We start from the raw sequence: 14,223 nt of genomic DNA, 5'->3' as shown, positions 1-14,223 counted from the left end.
TGTTCTCAAATATTTTATCATACCAGTTTACAAGTATGGTTGAGAGATGTTATGCACACAAAGAATAAACCAATCAAAATGCTGTCAATAATTAAGACAATTAATAACTCGTTGTTTCACACAAACGATGTGAATTAGGCGTGCCACTTTACATTGCGCATGTTGACATGTAATGGATTAGTTGCAAAACATAGGCTACAGTTTGTTCCTTCTATAAGGAATCTAATGTATCCCATTCTGCTGTCGAAACATCCAGAAAGGATGTAACCGTTGAATATTTCAGCACTTCTGGCAAATGACACAGAAATACCGAGAATCACCAGCAGGCCGCCGCTTGACAGCTTAAACACATGTGAACTGACATCATGTGTTTGGAATACCATAGGTCGACAGACTTTACATGCCTCTGCGCGGCCCAGACACACAAACAGAGATAGAGAGAGAGCGAGAGAGAGAGAGAGACTGTTCCTGGAGTGTGTACTACTGATACGTGTACGTTAAATATAGGGGGCAGCCAATCGTACTCCATGTGTGGGTAAATATTATCCTCAAAGTTCAAATCCGTTTGGCACCTTTGTTTTCCTGCAATGACATTTCAGTGTTTGACCATTCCATTTACTTACCATGCGCTTTGGTTTATAGAGGGTTTATCTGCAGATAACCATGTTCAAGTATCTTGGTTTGGATGTCCCTCACAGCTGTGTAAGGCACACATGCATGGGGTGTTAAAAGACAAGGGAACCACCCACCCCCCCCCAGTAGGTAGTTATGACACAATCTGAACTGTAAACCAGAAGAAGTGCAAAATAGTGATTGAAAGGTTCTGCTAAGTATTCCCGAAATAGAACCTTCAACCTTCTGGTTTAAGACGAAAACCTTTTACCCCTTACTTTACAGAACCCGGGAGGGTTTTCCACATAGAACTGGTTCGGTTGTACATACCGAAACTTGCCTGTTCTAGCCCCGTGTAGGGCTACACGGTTGTGCACTCCCAGCTCTGGTATAGACCCCTCAGTCTTCAAAGTTCAAGGTTCAAAGTTCAAAGTACTTTATTGTCATTGCCACAAAGACAACGAGACAGTAAGGGGCAGCAACAGACTTCTTCCACAGCTAAATAATAATACATAACAATTAATAAATAGATTAACAAATATCATAAATTAAAAACACACTTTCCAGTGTCCCATGTAGTTAATGGGATTGCAGAACTGTTGTCCTGTTTGCTCAAGGCCCTGGCTGTTTGCATACGCCTGAGCCAAACCAAGAGTAAGAGGAGAGGCCAGGTACGTGCTGGGGAGCATGCACAGGGGTAGGGGGCTGGGGTGGGGGGTGAGCAGTGTCTCGGCATAGTGACTCCAAAGGCTGGGACGCGGACTCAATGAATGATTTGAAAAAAGTGTGTGTGTGCTTGTGTGTGTGTGTGTGTGTGTGTGTGTGTGTGTGTGTGTGTGTGTGTGTGTGTGTGTGTGTGTGTGTGTGTGTGTGTGTGTGTGTGTGTGTGTGTGTGAGCTAGGGGGGGGGGGGGAGTGGTGGTGGTGTTGAGGACACCCTACGCCTACGCCAATCCCACCCACCTCTTTTTTAATTGATCAACAAAGACTGCAGAGAGAGAAAGAGATTGAACAGAGATATTGAACAGAGATACAGCCATAGACAGATAGTGAGAGGATCAACAGACAGAGAAAGAGAGAGCAAAAGAGCAACATACAGTAAAGGAAAGCGAGCGATAGAGAGAGAGAGAGAGGCAGGGCAGGAGAGAGAGAGAGAAATGGATAGAGAGAGAGAGAGGGAGGGAAGGAGTGAGTGAGTGAGAGAGAGAGAGAGAGAGAGGGAGGGCAGGAGAGAGAGAGAGAGAGAAATGGATAGATAGAGAGAGAGTGAGTGAGTGAGTGAGTGAGTGAGAGAGAGTGAGTGAGTGAGTGAGTGAGTGAGTGAGTGAGTGAGTGAGTGAGTGAGAGAGAGTGAGTGAGTGAGTGAGTGAGTGAGTGAGTGAGTGAGTGAGTGAGAGAGAGAGAGAGAGAGAGTGAGTGAGTGAGTGAGTGAGTGAGTGAGTGAGAGAGAGAGAGGGAGAGCGAGTGAGTGAGTGAGTGAGAGAGAGAGAGAGAGAGAGAGAGAGAGAGAGAGAGAGAGAGAGAGAGAGTGAACTCCTAGCATAGTAAACAGTTTGAGTGAAAGTGCACGGATCCACCTTCCTGGTGCTGGCAGGATGTCGGCGTGCGGCAGGTCTCCTGGCGCGCCACAAGACAGGAAGCTCACATGAAAGAATAGGAGACACTCACGCTGGGGGGGGGGGCGAGCGGCCATGGCTCGTCAGACCTTAATTGTTCCTGAGAAGCGCGGGGGTCTGTAAGTGGGAATCTCCAACCCACTCCGCCATGGAACTGCGAACACCCCCCCCACCCCCACCCGACCCAGCCCTGCCTATCCATGTTTCCCCCCCAAATGGTTTGGCATGGATCCATCTCAATCTCAGACACCATCCGAGCTGTGACTGAAGAAACATAACCACAGTCATAATCTTTCATCCATTTTCAATCATTCTCTATTAATTAAATCGATTCTTAATCAAAATGACTGAATCACTGATCTATCAGTCATGAAAAGAGCCTAAAAGAACACAATATAACCTTTCCTGTGACTACACATGAAGTGAAATGACATTACACATTTGTCAGGGTCTGCATGCCATCCACTCCATGACCCGTTTGACCCAATGACATGGAAATGTCCCCATGTTGACTTCAGATGCTTCTTCCTCCTGGTGGAATCTTGAAGGAATGCTTCGTGGAATGTGCATTCATGCGCTAAAACTGAATTCTAGAATTTTGTTTGCAGTTAGCATGGAGACAATAGAAGGGCCAGTCACACCACCACTACTGAGGGGAAGACCCAGACCCAGAGGCTGATGTCGACGCTGGGGAGACCGACAGCCTCAACATACCCGAGGTGAACTATGTGACCCAGTTCATCAAGTGGACAGGAGGGGAGGGCTCTGTCAGAATGCACAGTCATGGAGGGTACTGCTGCCCTTTCAAATTCTCTCCTCCTCTGTCCCTACAAACCTCCTCCTCTCTCTCCCTCCCTCTCTCTCACACCCTCCTAACCTTCTCACTCTCTTCTTCTCTGAGTACCTGAGAGAAGTACTCGTACCCCCTCCTTCTCTCTCTCTCTCTCTCTCTCTCTCCCTCCCTCTCTCTCACACCCTCCTAACCTTCTCACTCTCTTCTTCTCTGAGTACCTGAGAGAAGTACTCGTACCCCCTCCTTCTCTCTCTCTCTCCCTCCCTGTCTCTCACACCCTCCTAACCTTCTCAGTCTGCCTTTCTCTCACTCTTCTTATTCCCTCTCCTTTCAATTTCCTCTCCCTCTCTCACACACACACACACATACACACACACACACACACACACACACACACACACACACACACACACACACACACACACACACACAGACACAGAAACACACACACAACACACAGAACTGCATGCAGCCCCTGTCCTGCCCTGGCCTCACCCCTGAGGCATTGTTAGGTCGCAGTGGCCGCCGCTGTCATGGGAATGGTGGTGGCGGGGTGAGACTCGTGTTCGCCGTGGAGATAAGCAGCCCGGAGCGGAGGCCAACCGAGGCAAGCTAGAGTGCTTCTGGCAGACGCCCCACAGCACTGTCTCCACTCCCCCGCTCCGATTGTTTTAGGAAGACCCTCTCAACTTCTTTCCACCCCCCTCCCCCACTTCCCAACACCCCCTGGCTCTATAAATACCAGTATGCTCTTTAACAAGCATGGGGACTTTAATAGACTGAAGACAGCCATTTCTCGATGTAAACACCAGCATTGATTCTGGAGTGCCTTCTAGAATCTTCTTCTCTCCCTGTCTGGACTCCAGAATCATTGTTAGGTCTTTTACTTACATGTTTATCAATGTTTATATACCTCTTAGTCTCCGGCAAGTCTATCATATTGCTGTTGCTGGTGCCTGGATTTGCACTTAGACATAATAATAATAATAATAATTCATTTTATTTTTAACGCACTTTTCATTCACAGGAATCTCAGAGTGCCTACATATTAGAATTACTACATACATGACCTCGGTATCCTTTCTATGCACTGATCACCAGCGCGTGCTGGACATGCCACCTGAAATTAGCTGAACTGTTTTGAACTTTATAAGGCCATCCCATCATAGATATAGGACAGAGGGTGTCTGAAGATGGAATGTCCAAAAGAGCATCACCCAATGCGGAGGCTTAGCAACAGCGAAGGGGCAGTGAACTATACTTTTAGCGCTGTGGCTTGTTGTTTAAAACCGACTTTCTATAAATTAGGTTTGTAGGACTCTCCTGGACACCATAAAAGATCACCCTATTCACATCTGCTGGAGGTTAAATGCTAATATCGCTAACAGCACACAAAGACAAACTATAGAGCTGAATATATTCACAGATGTCATCACTTCACAAAATGGTCATCAGCTGTGTCCCATCCATAAAGACCTTCATCACATAAAGGACTACTCTCTGAACCTTACCACAGTGTGACCCATGAGACAAACAAACAGACAGGGAGACTGGTGCTGTTTGGTGTGTGACATGACCATCCGACAGCTGTACAAACCTAGAAGTGCATCACTTCCGAGGTACTTTTGTGAATGAGTCAGATTCAGATGTTTACACAGCAATGCAAACTCGTGGAAGGGCATGAGTGGTGTATGTTTAGACTGGTCTGTTGGGAATCAGAATGTATGCACATACACACACAAAGACACACACACCAACCATTATCTCTACCCCTCTCCACCTCCCCTCTCTCTCTCTCATGCATGCGCGCACACACACAGACTTATTTTTAGGTATATGAGAACTGTGCACATACACTTTTTCTTTAACTTTCTCTCTCTGTCTTTCTCTCTCTCTCTGGCACACACACACACACACACACTCACTCTTCTCTGAATGTGTGAATATGCAGCCACCTTGCTAGCCATCGTAGAGCACGTGCAAAGTACCACTGGTCCTTTCCTGAGATGGGAAAAGAGATTATGGCATTTATAAGAGACGGCCGGCAGCATGCAGTCGAAGCCCAGGCCAGACATGTTTATCATCGTCCCTGTTTATTTTTATCCACTTTGTTTTGTTTATTATGACAATGGGACCTAATCTTTTTCATGAGGATATTTTAGTGCTCATTCTAGCCATCAATTTTGCTCAGCCAAGTTTGCAATGTATTACAACAATTAATGCAATGTAGTACTACAATTAATGCTTTTAAATTAAAAATGAAAGAACTAGAGACAGATTCTTTAAGATGTACCTGGCTACGACACTAACCCCTACATTTAGTCTCCTTTTGTGTTTGTCTGTAACTATGTTTGTATGTATGCTGCTGCCTGTCTTGGCCAGGTCTCCCTTGACAAATAGATTCTTAATCTCAATGGGTTTCTCCTGGTTAAATAAAGGTTATAATAATTATATCAAGCTTGTTTCCAATACTCTCTTAGTACCTTCTAAGATACCTGAGTTTGAGGTGAGAGGTAACAGGTCCTTGCTTTACATAAAGCCACCAACAGGGAGAGCCTTTAATGTGCAGAAATTGTAATAGTAGTCATTTCTGAGAATATATTTGTGCACCGAATACCCAAAATCCCCTCTTACCTCTTGTTCTTCTGTCAATTAAAAGTATTATGAGAACATAGCTAGATTACTACAGTATATTACTAGGTTAATATCACTATCACTAAATGACAACCTACAAATGAAATATACACTATGATAAACCTTGTTGTCATTGCTTCTTGTATTCTTCATACCTAGACATCACAATATTTTTGAAAAAAAAACAACTAAAAGCGCTACTGTATACACAAAATGTTCCTATGTTCCAGTTTCATGTAACAAATCAGTGCTACTGTGTGTGTGTGTGTGTGTGTTCCTATGTTCGAGTTTCATGTAACAAATCAGTGCAGCAGTCGCCACCTCATAGTTCCAGATCAAATTTGTTTTCTATTAAAATTCTTTTTTTTTTTCATGAGACCGCAGGGGGGTGGGGGGGGGGGGGGGGGGGGGATTGTAGTTGTTTATCCTGTGGGCTGTGGGGGGTGGGGGGAAGGGGATTCAGTTCATGTCTTGCATGTTGTAACTGCATGAATGTCTTGACTGCATAAATGGTGGCAATAAAAACATTGATCACAAAAAAAATAGTTCCAGATCAAAGAGAACAACAGGACATTTTGTCTCAAGTTTATTGGACAGATCCTGGCTCACCAATGAGGGAAAATTCACCCTTCCATTGAGTTATGGCAGGCGTGAAATGGAGTGGCCCCACACCAGTGTTGGTCTTCTCTTCTGCATAAAACACACAAGAGTTGATACGTTTATTGATCATGATGATTTAACGTATAAAGAGAACTAATACTTCCTGATCCAATATGTCTCAATCTCTGTGTTAAAACAAAATAGTGAACGTGGAGTAGACAAATCGGGTAGACATGTTTATTTGTCAGCCTAATTCAATATGCACATACACTATGTAAATATTTAATTAGTCAGATGCTTTGTTTGAATCACACACATATGCAAACAGAAGGGGGCTTTTATTATGTAATGCTAATGCGAGGCAAACCTGCAAACAGAAGGGGGCTTTTATTATGTAATGCTAATGATGCTAATGCTAATGCAAACCTGTTGTTGGGAGAGCTACAGGTGTCTTAGCCGTGCCCGACATTCCCATCCTGTCTTTTCTGTGACTGTGGCAGTCTCCCGCTGCACAGCAGGAGCACACTGCGTCATCCCCATCCACTGAACGCCAGCTGCCATGCACAAAGACCATGAACACAGGTGAGAACACAGAAACCAGGTCCTAACATTAGAATGCACAAAGACCATGAACACAGAAACCAGGTCCTAACATTAGAATGCACAAAGACCATGGACTCAGGTCAGAGCACAGAAACCAGGTCCTAACATAAGAACGCACAAAGACCATGAACTCAGGTCAGAGCACAGAAACCAGGTCCTAACATTAGAAGGCACAAAGACCATGGACTCAGGTCAGAGCACAGAAACCAGGTCCTACATAAAACCATGAACACAGGTCAGAGCACAGAAACCAGGTCCTACATAAAACCATGAACACAGGTCAGAGCAAAGAAACCAGGTCCTACATAAAGACCATGAACTCAGGTCAGAGCACAGAAACCAGGTCCTACATAAAGACCATGAACTCAGGTCAGAGCACAGAAACCAGGTCCTACATAAAGACCATGAACACAGGTGAGAGCACAGAAACCAGGTCCTACATAAAGCAGGAGACTGTAAACAACTCCCTGGGGTCCTGTACAGCTCAGAGTCCTTAGACAGATTATCTTATCCTCCAACCTCTCATCATATATCCACATATCCCCCTTTCCCTTTTCTGGGAAAATGCTCTCAGCACAATCCTAGAAAACCTATTCCTGCTTTACTGTTTCCACATTCAAAGAAAGCGTATTTTCAACTTTAATCCGTTAAATCTATTAAGAAACGCAATAGCAAGTATACAGTACAATAACAGTACAGTACATTTAAGCATTTAAGTAGTATTTATGCTGTTTATATCATTCCTGCAGATTGTTAGTGTGTACTGTGAGTGGACTCTCTGACCTGAAGGACCCCCAGTGGAAGGAGCAGCCCTTGTTCAGGTTGCCGGGGGTGACCTGCTGGGGGACGGCTCTCAGGTGGCAGTTGATGAAGACCTGGTGGCGAGAGGACGGGGGTTTTAAACCGACCCTGCGTCTTTACCTCCCTTTCCAAAGAGTTAATTTAACGCGCACGCACACGCACACACACACACACACACACACACACACACACACCTGGTCCTGAGGTCCCTGGTCCTGAGGGTCCCTGGTGAAGTGGAAGGCCTGGACGCTAAAGCGGAGGCTGTTCTCTCGAGGTCTTGGGGCAAACTGGGAGGAGGAGAGGGGCATCAGGCTGTCAATCAGACACCTGTGATGTAGACACAAGAATGAAAACACACACACACACACACACACACACACACACACACACACACACACACACACACACACACACACCACAGTTCAAGCTTACTCTATGCTCTAGAGTTTTTAGTTATTTGATACACAGCTTAACTTTCTCTTTGGACAGGAACACGGTTTTGAGAACACCTGAAAAGATCACTCGTACAGCAAAGTCATCAAATTCAGCATTCATCTTTCTGCTGTGTGTGTGTGTGTGTGAGTGTGTGTGTGTGTGTGTGTGTGTGTGTGTGTGTATTTGTCTGTCTGTCTGTCCCCCCCCCTGCAGCACAGACAGTAAACTACTGTTGCATACTAACCCCTGATTCACAATGAACTCGTAGCTTGGTTTGGAGAGGGGTTCAGGGTTCAGCGTGGCCACGCAGTAATCCACATACACACGCAGAGGAGGGTGCAGAGGAGCATACACCACCGCCTCCAGGAACACTGGCTCCCCCTGCAGGAATACAGTGGTACTGCGCACAGACCTCCAGCCAACTGGACCAACCGATCGATCAGGGATGTGGAACGAGCACAGGAGGTTATATTAGGAACAAGTGACTCATATCGTATATATATCACATGGGATGTGATGTTTACTTATTAGCGTTTGTTAGTAGAGAGGAGTTGGACCCTGAGTCACAGTTCGTTCCAACTATGGGTCCAAGTAGAGGACATTGGGCTGCATGATCATCACAAACCACCAGATTCACAGCTGTCCACATGTCGGAGTTGTCTTATTACAGCAAGAAGTAATGATGGAGAAACAAATGTGTGTTAATGTGTACGTCGTAGTGTGCACTAGAGTTGTCCACTGGACACCCCTTTGCTTGTGTTGATTTGTATTGATATTAGCATGCACTCACCCCCCATGACCTTCAGAGAAGTTGTGTTTATTGTTATTAGCATGCACTCACCCCCCATGACCTTCAGAGAAGATGTGCTTATTGTTATTGTTATTGTTATTAGCATGCACTCACCCCCCATGACCTTCAGAGAGAAGTTCAGCAGCCCCGCTGCCTGGATGGTGGAGGTCATCGGTAGCCAGGTGGGGGTCAAGGGCTCTCCGCTCGCTGTTAGTCTCCTGTGTGTGTGTGTGTGTGTGTGTGTGTGTGTGTGTGTGTGTGTGTGTGTGTGTGTGTGTGTGTGTGATAGCCCCATCAAAGGCACAGGTGTGAGACTTCAGTAGACAGTTTGTTATGCTTGCCAGCTTATGTCAATCTTGAGAGGATTGCATGCATGCTTTACTTGTGCTGCATGTCACTTTAGACTGGAGGTATCTCATTGAAAAAGCTAAACAGCTTAACTAAATATATAAAACGTTAAAGCAGCCATACAGAAATCTGTTCCAAAACTAGTAAGCTAACTACCTAAAAGGCACTCAAAAAACCTTGCAAACACCACCAACAGCCCAGTTCACACTGATAGAAGCTTGCCAACACACTATCTGGTGTCTTTTGGCAGTAAAACTTGCAATGTCATGTGTGTAAAAGCTTTTCTCCCATTTTTGCAGGGTGTTCCAGCCCGTTACACAGAACTTCATAGGGCATATCTTGGATGGCTAGTGGGGAAGACAGATGTTTATCTGTCCTTCACATGACCATATGCTATCAAAATGAATTTGAGGATGGTATCAATCCTAGTTGCCTATAAAACCATATCTCAAAAAATGTCAAATTGTTGCATAGTTTAAGGCTGACTGGATACGAGCAGTGAACAGGATGCCCTTTGGGCTGCCACTTGTTACTTACTCAAATGCACACTGTATAAGGCCTGCATTCATTTGGTAAGACAGTGTTTTTATTTGTGTGTTTGTCAGTAATCGCAACACAACAACAGCCAGAGAAAGACCATCAGAACCATCAGAAACAGAGACATGCAAGGAAAACACCTAAAGTGGAGGGCAAGCCTACGTTTTGTAATGGCACTCAATGGACACGACCGTGGACATCCCTCTGTAGATCAGACTGCCACTCCGGGTTTGGACTGGTGCAGGGGTGAACACTAGCTTATTGGAGTAGATTAGCCAGTCTCCATTCACCTAAACATGTAAAAAAAAAAAAAAAAAAATGATGTCCGAAAGCCTATCATCTGACATATTAAGATCTCATTCTCCATTCCATTCACACTGTGTGGTTGTGTGTGTGTGTGTGTGTGTGTGTGTGTGTGTGTGTGTGTGTGTGTGTGTGTGTGTGTGTGTGTGTGTTTTATTAATACTAACACTAGTTAAAGGGATGAAAGCTGGTGTGGACGTCTCTGCTATTGCCTTTAAAAGACAAAATGGGGCAGCCGGTTTTAGGCCATTACATTAAATCATCTCTCACCACAGTTCAGGGCACTTACTTCAGACTTGCTTCCACAGTCTTGTAAACCAGCGGACAGCACCATCTCGGTGGACAAGAGATCGGTCTGAGGAGCACATGCACCATGAGCCTCCGGGTCTTCACCGAGTCGGATGAAGTTGGGAGAAAAGCGAACACCTCTACCGAAAAAGTCCCTCTTCAGAGTAATCCTCCAATTCTTCTCTCCACAGTCTACTGCCAATCCCGTTTTACTTAAACCGTCTACAGTGCTGGCCGTTTTCCAAGCAGAGTATTGTTGGTCGTGGTTGTAGATTAACGAGGCCGTCGTTGGAGGGACCCCAAGAGGTAGGCCATTTACAAACAAAGCATTATTTTTAGTATTAGAGGTAACACCTTCAGTAAACGGAAAGGTAAAGATATCGGAAATAATCAGAAAAATAAGATGCATTTCTTTCAACTATGGATTACTAAATCTAGTTTAATCCGTAGTCGTGGGGGAGCATGTCTAAAATAATTGTGTAGGCTAGATCTACAAGGCCAAATGTGATTTGCTAAAGGATGTTCCTGGACACGTCAAAACTGCATCAAATAACGTGTTTTGCTTATTTATTGAATGTTAAATGTCGCATACTCTGCGTCCTATTTATTGAGGGCTATGATTTTTATCAAATATTTTATAAAAATACTGATACATTTTTGCACTTCAGTTTCAAAGCCTAATTTGAACTGTGAGCTAGGGGGGAACCCTTCAGCTCTGCGTTGTACTCGCACTCGGGGAATGAATACATTGACGGACATCAGGACAACAACGTCCAACGTCTGACAGCAAGGCTATGCGTTGCAAAAAAAATGATGTTGTGCAGCATATCTTAGGTAGTTGTAATATTTCTGAAGGCATAGCCCTTTCCACAGATTCACAGGGCACTGTCACATTCATATTGTTGTGAGCAGAGTGTGTGACATGGAGCCAAGCGAACGAGATGATATCGACTGGGGAACTAAACTACCAGGCGAACACCGGGCTTCAGATAACCTCAAAAGCTGGCCCGAGACATTACTAATGAACGTCCACGTTGGCTTGCCTGATCCTCTCTCAGGTGACAGTGCCAAGTGCTCGTTGGCGTCCGGCGAGTGCTTCTATTTCCACTACGGCTGCGATGGACACGACGACCGCGGATGGGGTTGCGGCTACCGCACTGTGCAGACGCTGTGCTCCTGGCTCTCCCGGAGCTGGCTCCCGCCCAAAGGGAGTTGTAGATCTCCGCCGAGTCTGCCTGCTATTCAACGAGCCCTGGTCACAATGACTGACAAATCTGCGTCTTTCTCTGGGTCCCGGGAGTGGATCGGTACGATCGAGGCGTCCTTGATTCTGGACTATTTCTATGATGTAGCTTGTCGTATCGTCCACGTACCAGGCGGGGGGCCGCAGCTGGAAGAGGCAGCACAAGACCTCCACCAGCACTTCAGCACCCATGGCTCGCCTGTTATGATGGGTGGGGACAGGGACAACTCTTCTAAAGGCATTTTGGGAGTATGCACCGGGACACAGGGGAGCTACTTGCTGATTATGGACCCCCACTACTACGGACCTCCGCTGGACAGGGAGACGGTGCAGACGAAGGGGTGGGTGTCGTGGAAAAGAGTGAGCTCCCTGGATCGCAGTTCATTTTACAACCTCTGTCTTCCTCAGACTGCGTCAAAGTGAGCTTGCTTGGGTTGCCTACCCTTGAACTATTTAATGAGTCGGCTTCTGGGACCGTTTTGGACACCCCCCTGCTTACCCATGTGCTGTTTCAAGTTCGTCGGATGACAGTTTGAGATTGTCTCCATCTTGTGGTCAAATTAGGATTTAACTCGGCAAAGTCCTTTAGCGATAAGCATCTTTGTGATGAAAGACCGAAGACTGTGAAACTTATTACCGAACACTGTAGACTATATTTGAAATGGCAAAAAAAAGTCCAAGGCCTTACTGTTGTTTATAATGACAAAAAAAATGACAGCTGAAACCAGAGATAATGGAATGTGAAAAAAAAAAATGAATGCTCTACACAACATTTATATTCCAAATGGAAAGATGCAATGTTAAAATGTGCAAATGTCAATGAATAATGTTCCATCAGTAAGCATGCTAAATAACTATATGCCCGAGTCATGCTAGGGGCAGTGTTGTCTTGTTATGCACTTTCTCAAATATCTGGCTCAGCTGGTCTTGGAAGGACCACAACAGATACAGTAGGCTATAGCACAGCGCACGCATTCATGTTTTTAAAAATGTATTTGTATTTATTTTATTAAGATAAGCTCCTTTGAATGCTGAACTCTATTTAATAGAATACTTAAATCTAAATACATTATCTTGAAGTAGCAAGCGATCCATGTGAAAACACATTGAAGCACTAAATGAAATAAAACACACTTCTCCTTATGCCACAACTTGTCACTGTATTTTGAAATGAATTTAGGACCTCATGAAAGCCTTGAGTAGGTCATATGCAGGTTGTAAGATAAATGGGTAAGACATATCTATTCTTTAGTATTTACAACCAAGGAGTTGGAAAGTGGGCCTGTATGATATGCAGTAGTAGACTTTAATTCCTCCATGGCGGTTCCTCCAGGGGTGTGGAAGTTATTAACCTTTTAATTGCATAATACTCTGAGCCATTTCAATAACACAATTTAGCTAACATTATTTAGCATCAAACTATCATTAAACTTTTTTTTTTTTTTAGGAAACCATTTAATTTATGTTGTTAGTCGTATCTTACTCTTAGATTAATCTTACTTTTATCTTTCTATTAGTACACCTTATAAGAATTGTTTGCAGGAACTGGAACTAACTAAACAGTGAAACCAATCACGAGTTTGGCACACAGTCGTTGTAGAAGATCTGGAAGTTCTTGTCGACCTCCATGTGGTTCTTTAGGAACTTCTGCAGGTCGTTGATGGTGAGCTCCTGCATATGGTTGTTGACGCGATCGTTGAGGCCGAACGCCGCGTAAGCGGGGAACTTGTAGCGCTCGATGTAGGGGGCGTTGCGGTCGAAATCGGGGCAGCAGTAGGCTGTCCACAGGCGCTCAGGGACCGCCACACGGTCCAGGTTATCCCGACGGATCATGTGACCTGAGGTTGTAACCCCAGTGATCATGTAGGCCTTGAAATGAGATAAACAGTTATGATAGTTTATAAACAGTTATAAACAGTTATGATAGTTCATAAACAGTTATGACAGTTCAATCTGATGCTATTTGTTTATATTACAGAGCCCAAGACCTGAAGCCTAATAGAGCAAGCACATAGGTGACGATGGCAAGGAAAAACTCCCTTGAGAAGAGCCCAACTCGAACAGGGCTGGGGGAGTATTTGCTTGAGCTAACCCATTAGAGCGATCATCATAATATCCTGACATGAGACCGCAAAACCCCACCAAACCAAACTACTTGATGGCCACAACGCGGATACTCAACAGAAACATTTGCAGCTTGCTGACTGTAATTTGAGCAGGTTTGCTGAGTGAAGGGCCCAACCACAGGAAACATAGCTGATGTAACACACTTCGGAATTAATTTAATGTAAGCCATGTGGCTGAATGCGGCAGAGACATATCGTGGTCAACATTTAGGCAGCTGATGACTGGGCTGGTAAGCTTTCATGTCGGATTATGTCCGGATTTGATTCAGATATAATAATAATAATAATAATTAATTTTATCTTTGAGATTCTTTTGAATGAAAAGTGCGTTAGAGTGCCTACACAGATCTAGCCAATAGTTGTCTGCTGTCTGTGAACCCTGTCAGGCGGAACGACCGTACCGTGCCGCGGCAGTAGTTGTTGAGACGGCGACGCAGGGTTTCCTTGTGCTTGGCCCAGGGGCCTGTGCTGAACTCTCGGATCTGCAGGACCACG

General features: G+C 44.9%; 3 protein-coding genes across 3 annotated transcripts in view; 1 reads left to right on the top strand and 2 right to left on the bottom strand.

Moving 5' to 3' along the window:
- Nucleotides 1–4,979: 4,979 nt before the first annotated feature.
- Nucleotides 4,980–11,108, bottom strand: LOC308382365 (zona pellucida sperm-binding protein 3-like; the record flags this gene model as incomplete). The annotated part of the gene is made up of 9 exons (XM_080860087.1): nt 4,980–5,021; nt 6,700–6,808; nt 7,641–7,732; nt 7,853–7,985; nt 8,338–8,515; nt 8,998–9,089; nt 9,931–10,058; nt 10,361–10,458; nt 11,066–11,108. 9 exons carry the CDS (start codon nt 11,106–11,108, stop codon nt 4,980–4,982), a joined length of 915 nt encoding a protein of 304 aa, XP_080716213.1.
- Nucleotides 11,109–11,139: 31 nt separating this feature from the next.
- On the top strand, nt 11,140–12,721 carry ufsp1 (UFM1-specific peptidase 1). Its single transcript, XM_080859911.1, has one exon. The coding sequence runs from the start codon at nt 11,282–11,284 to the stop codon at nt 12,023–12,025; it is 744 nt and encodes a 247-aa protein (XP_080716037.1). The 5' UTR covers nt 11,140–11,281; the 3' UTR covers nt 12,026–12,721.
- Nucleotides 12,722–13,174: 453 nt separating this feature from the next.
- Nucleotides 13,175–14,223, bottom strand: part of LOC308382364 (endonuclease domain-containing 1 protein) — a gene marked incomplete at both ends in the record, with an annotated part of 2,554 nt that continues 1,505 nt past the window's right edge. Inside the window, 2 exons of the mRNA XM_080860086.1 lie at nt 13,175–13,471; nt 14,130–14,223. The exon at nt 14,130–14,223 is cut by the window's right edge and continues 191 nt beyond it. Coding sequence (XP_080716212.1) covers nt 13,175–13,471; nt 14,130–14,223 — 391 coding nt within the window. The remainder of the gene's footprint in view (nt 13,472–14,129) is intronic.

This window comes from Sprattus sprattus, assembly GCF_963457725.1.
Source record: "Sprattus sprattus genome assembly, chromosome: 21".
Lineage (NCBI taxonomy): Eukaryota > Metazoa > Chordata > Actinopteri > Clupeiformes > Clupeidae > Sprattus > Sprattus sprattus.
Note: the sequence above shows the minus strand (reverse complement) of the source record. Positions and strands in the feature narration are given on the sequence as shown.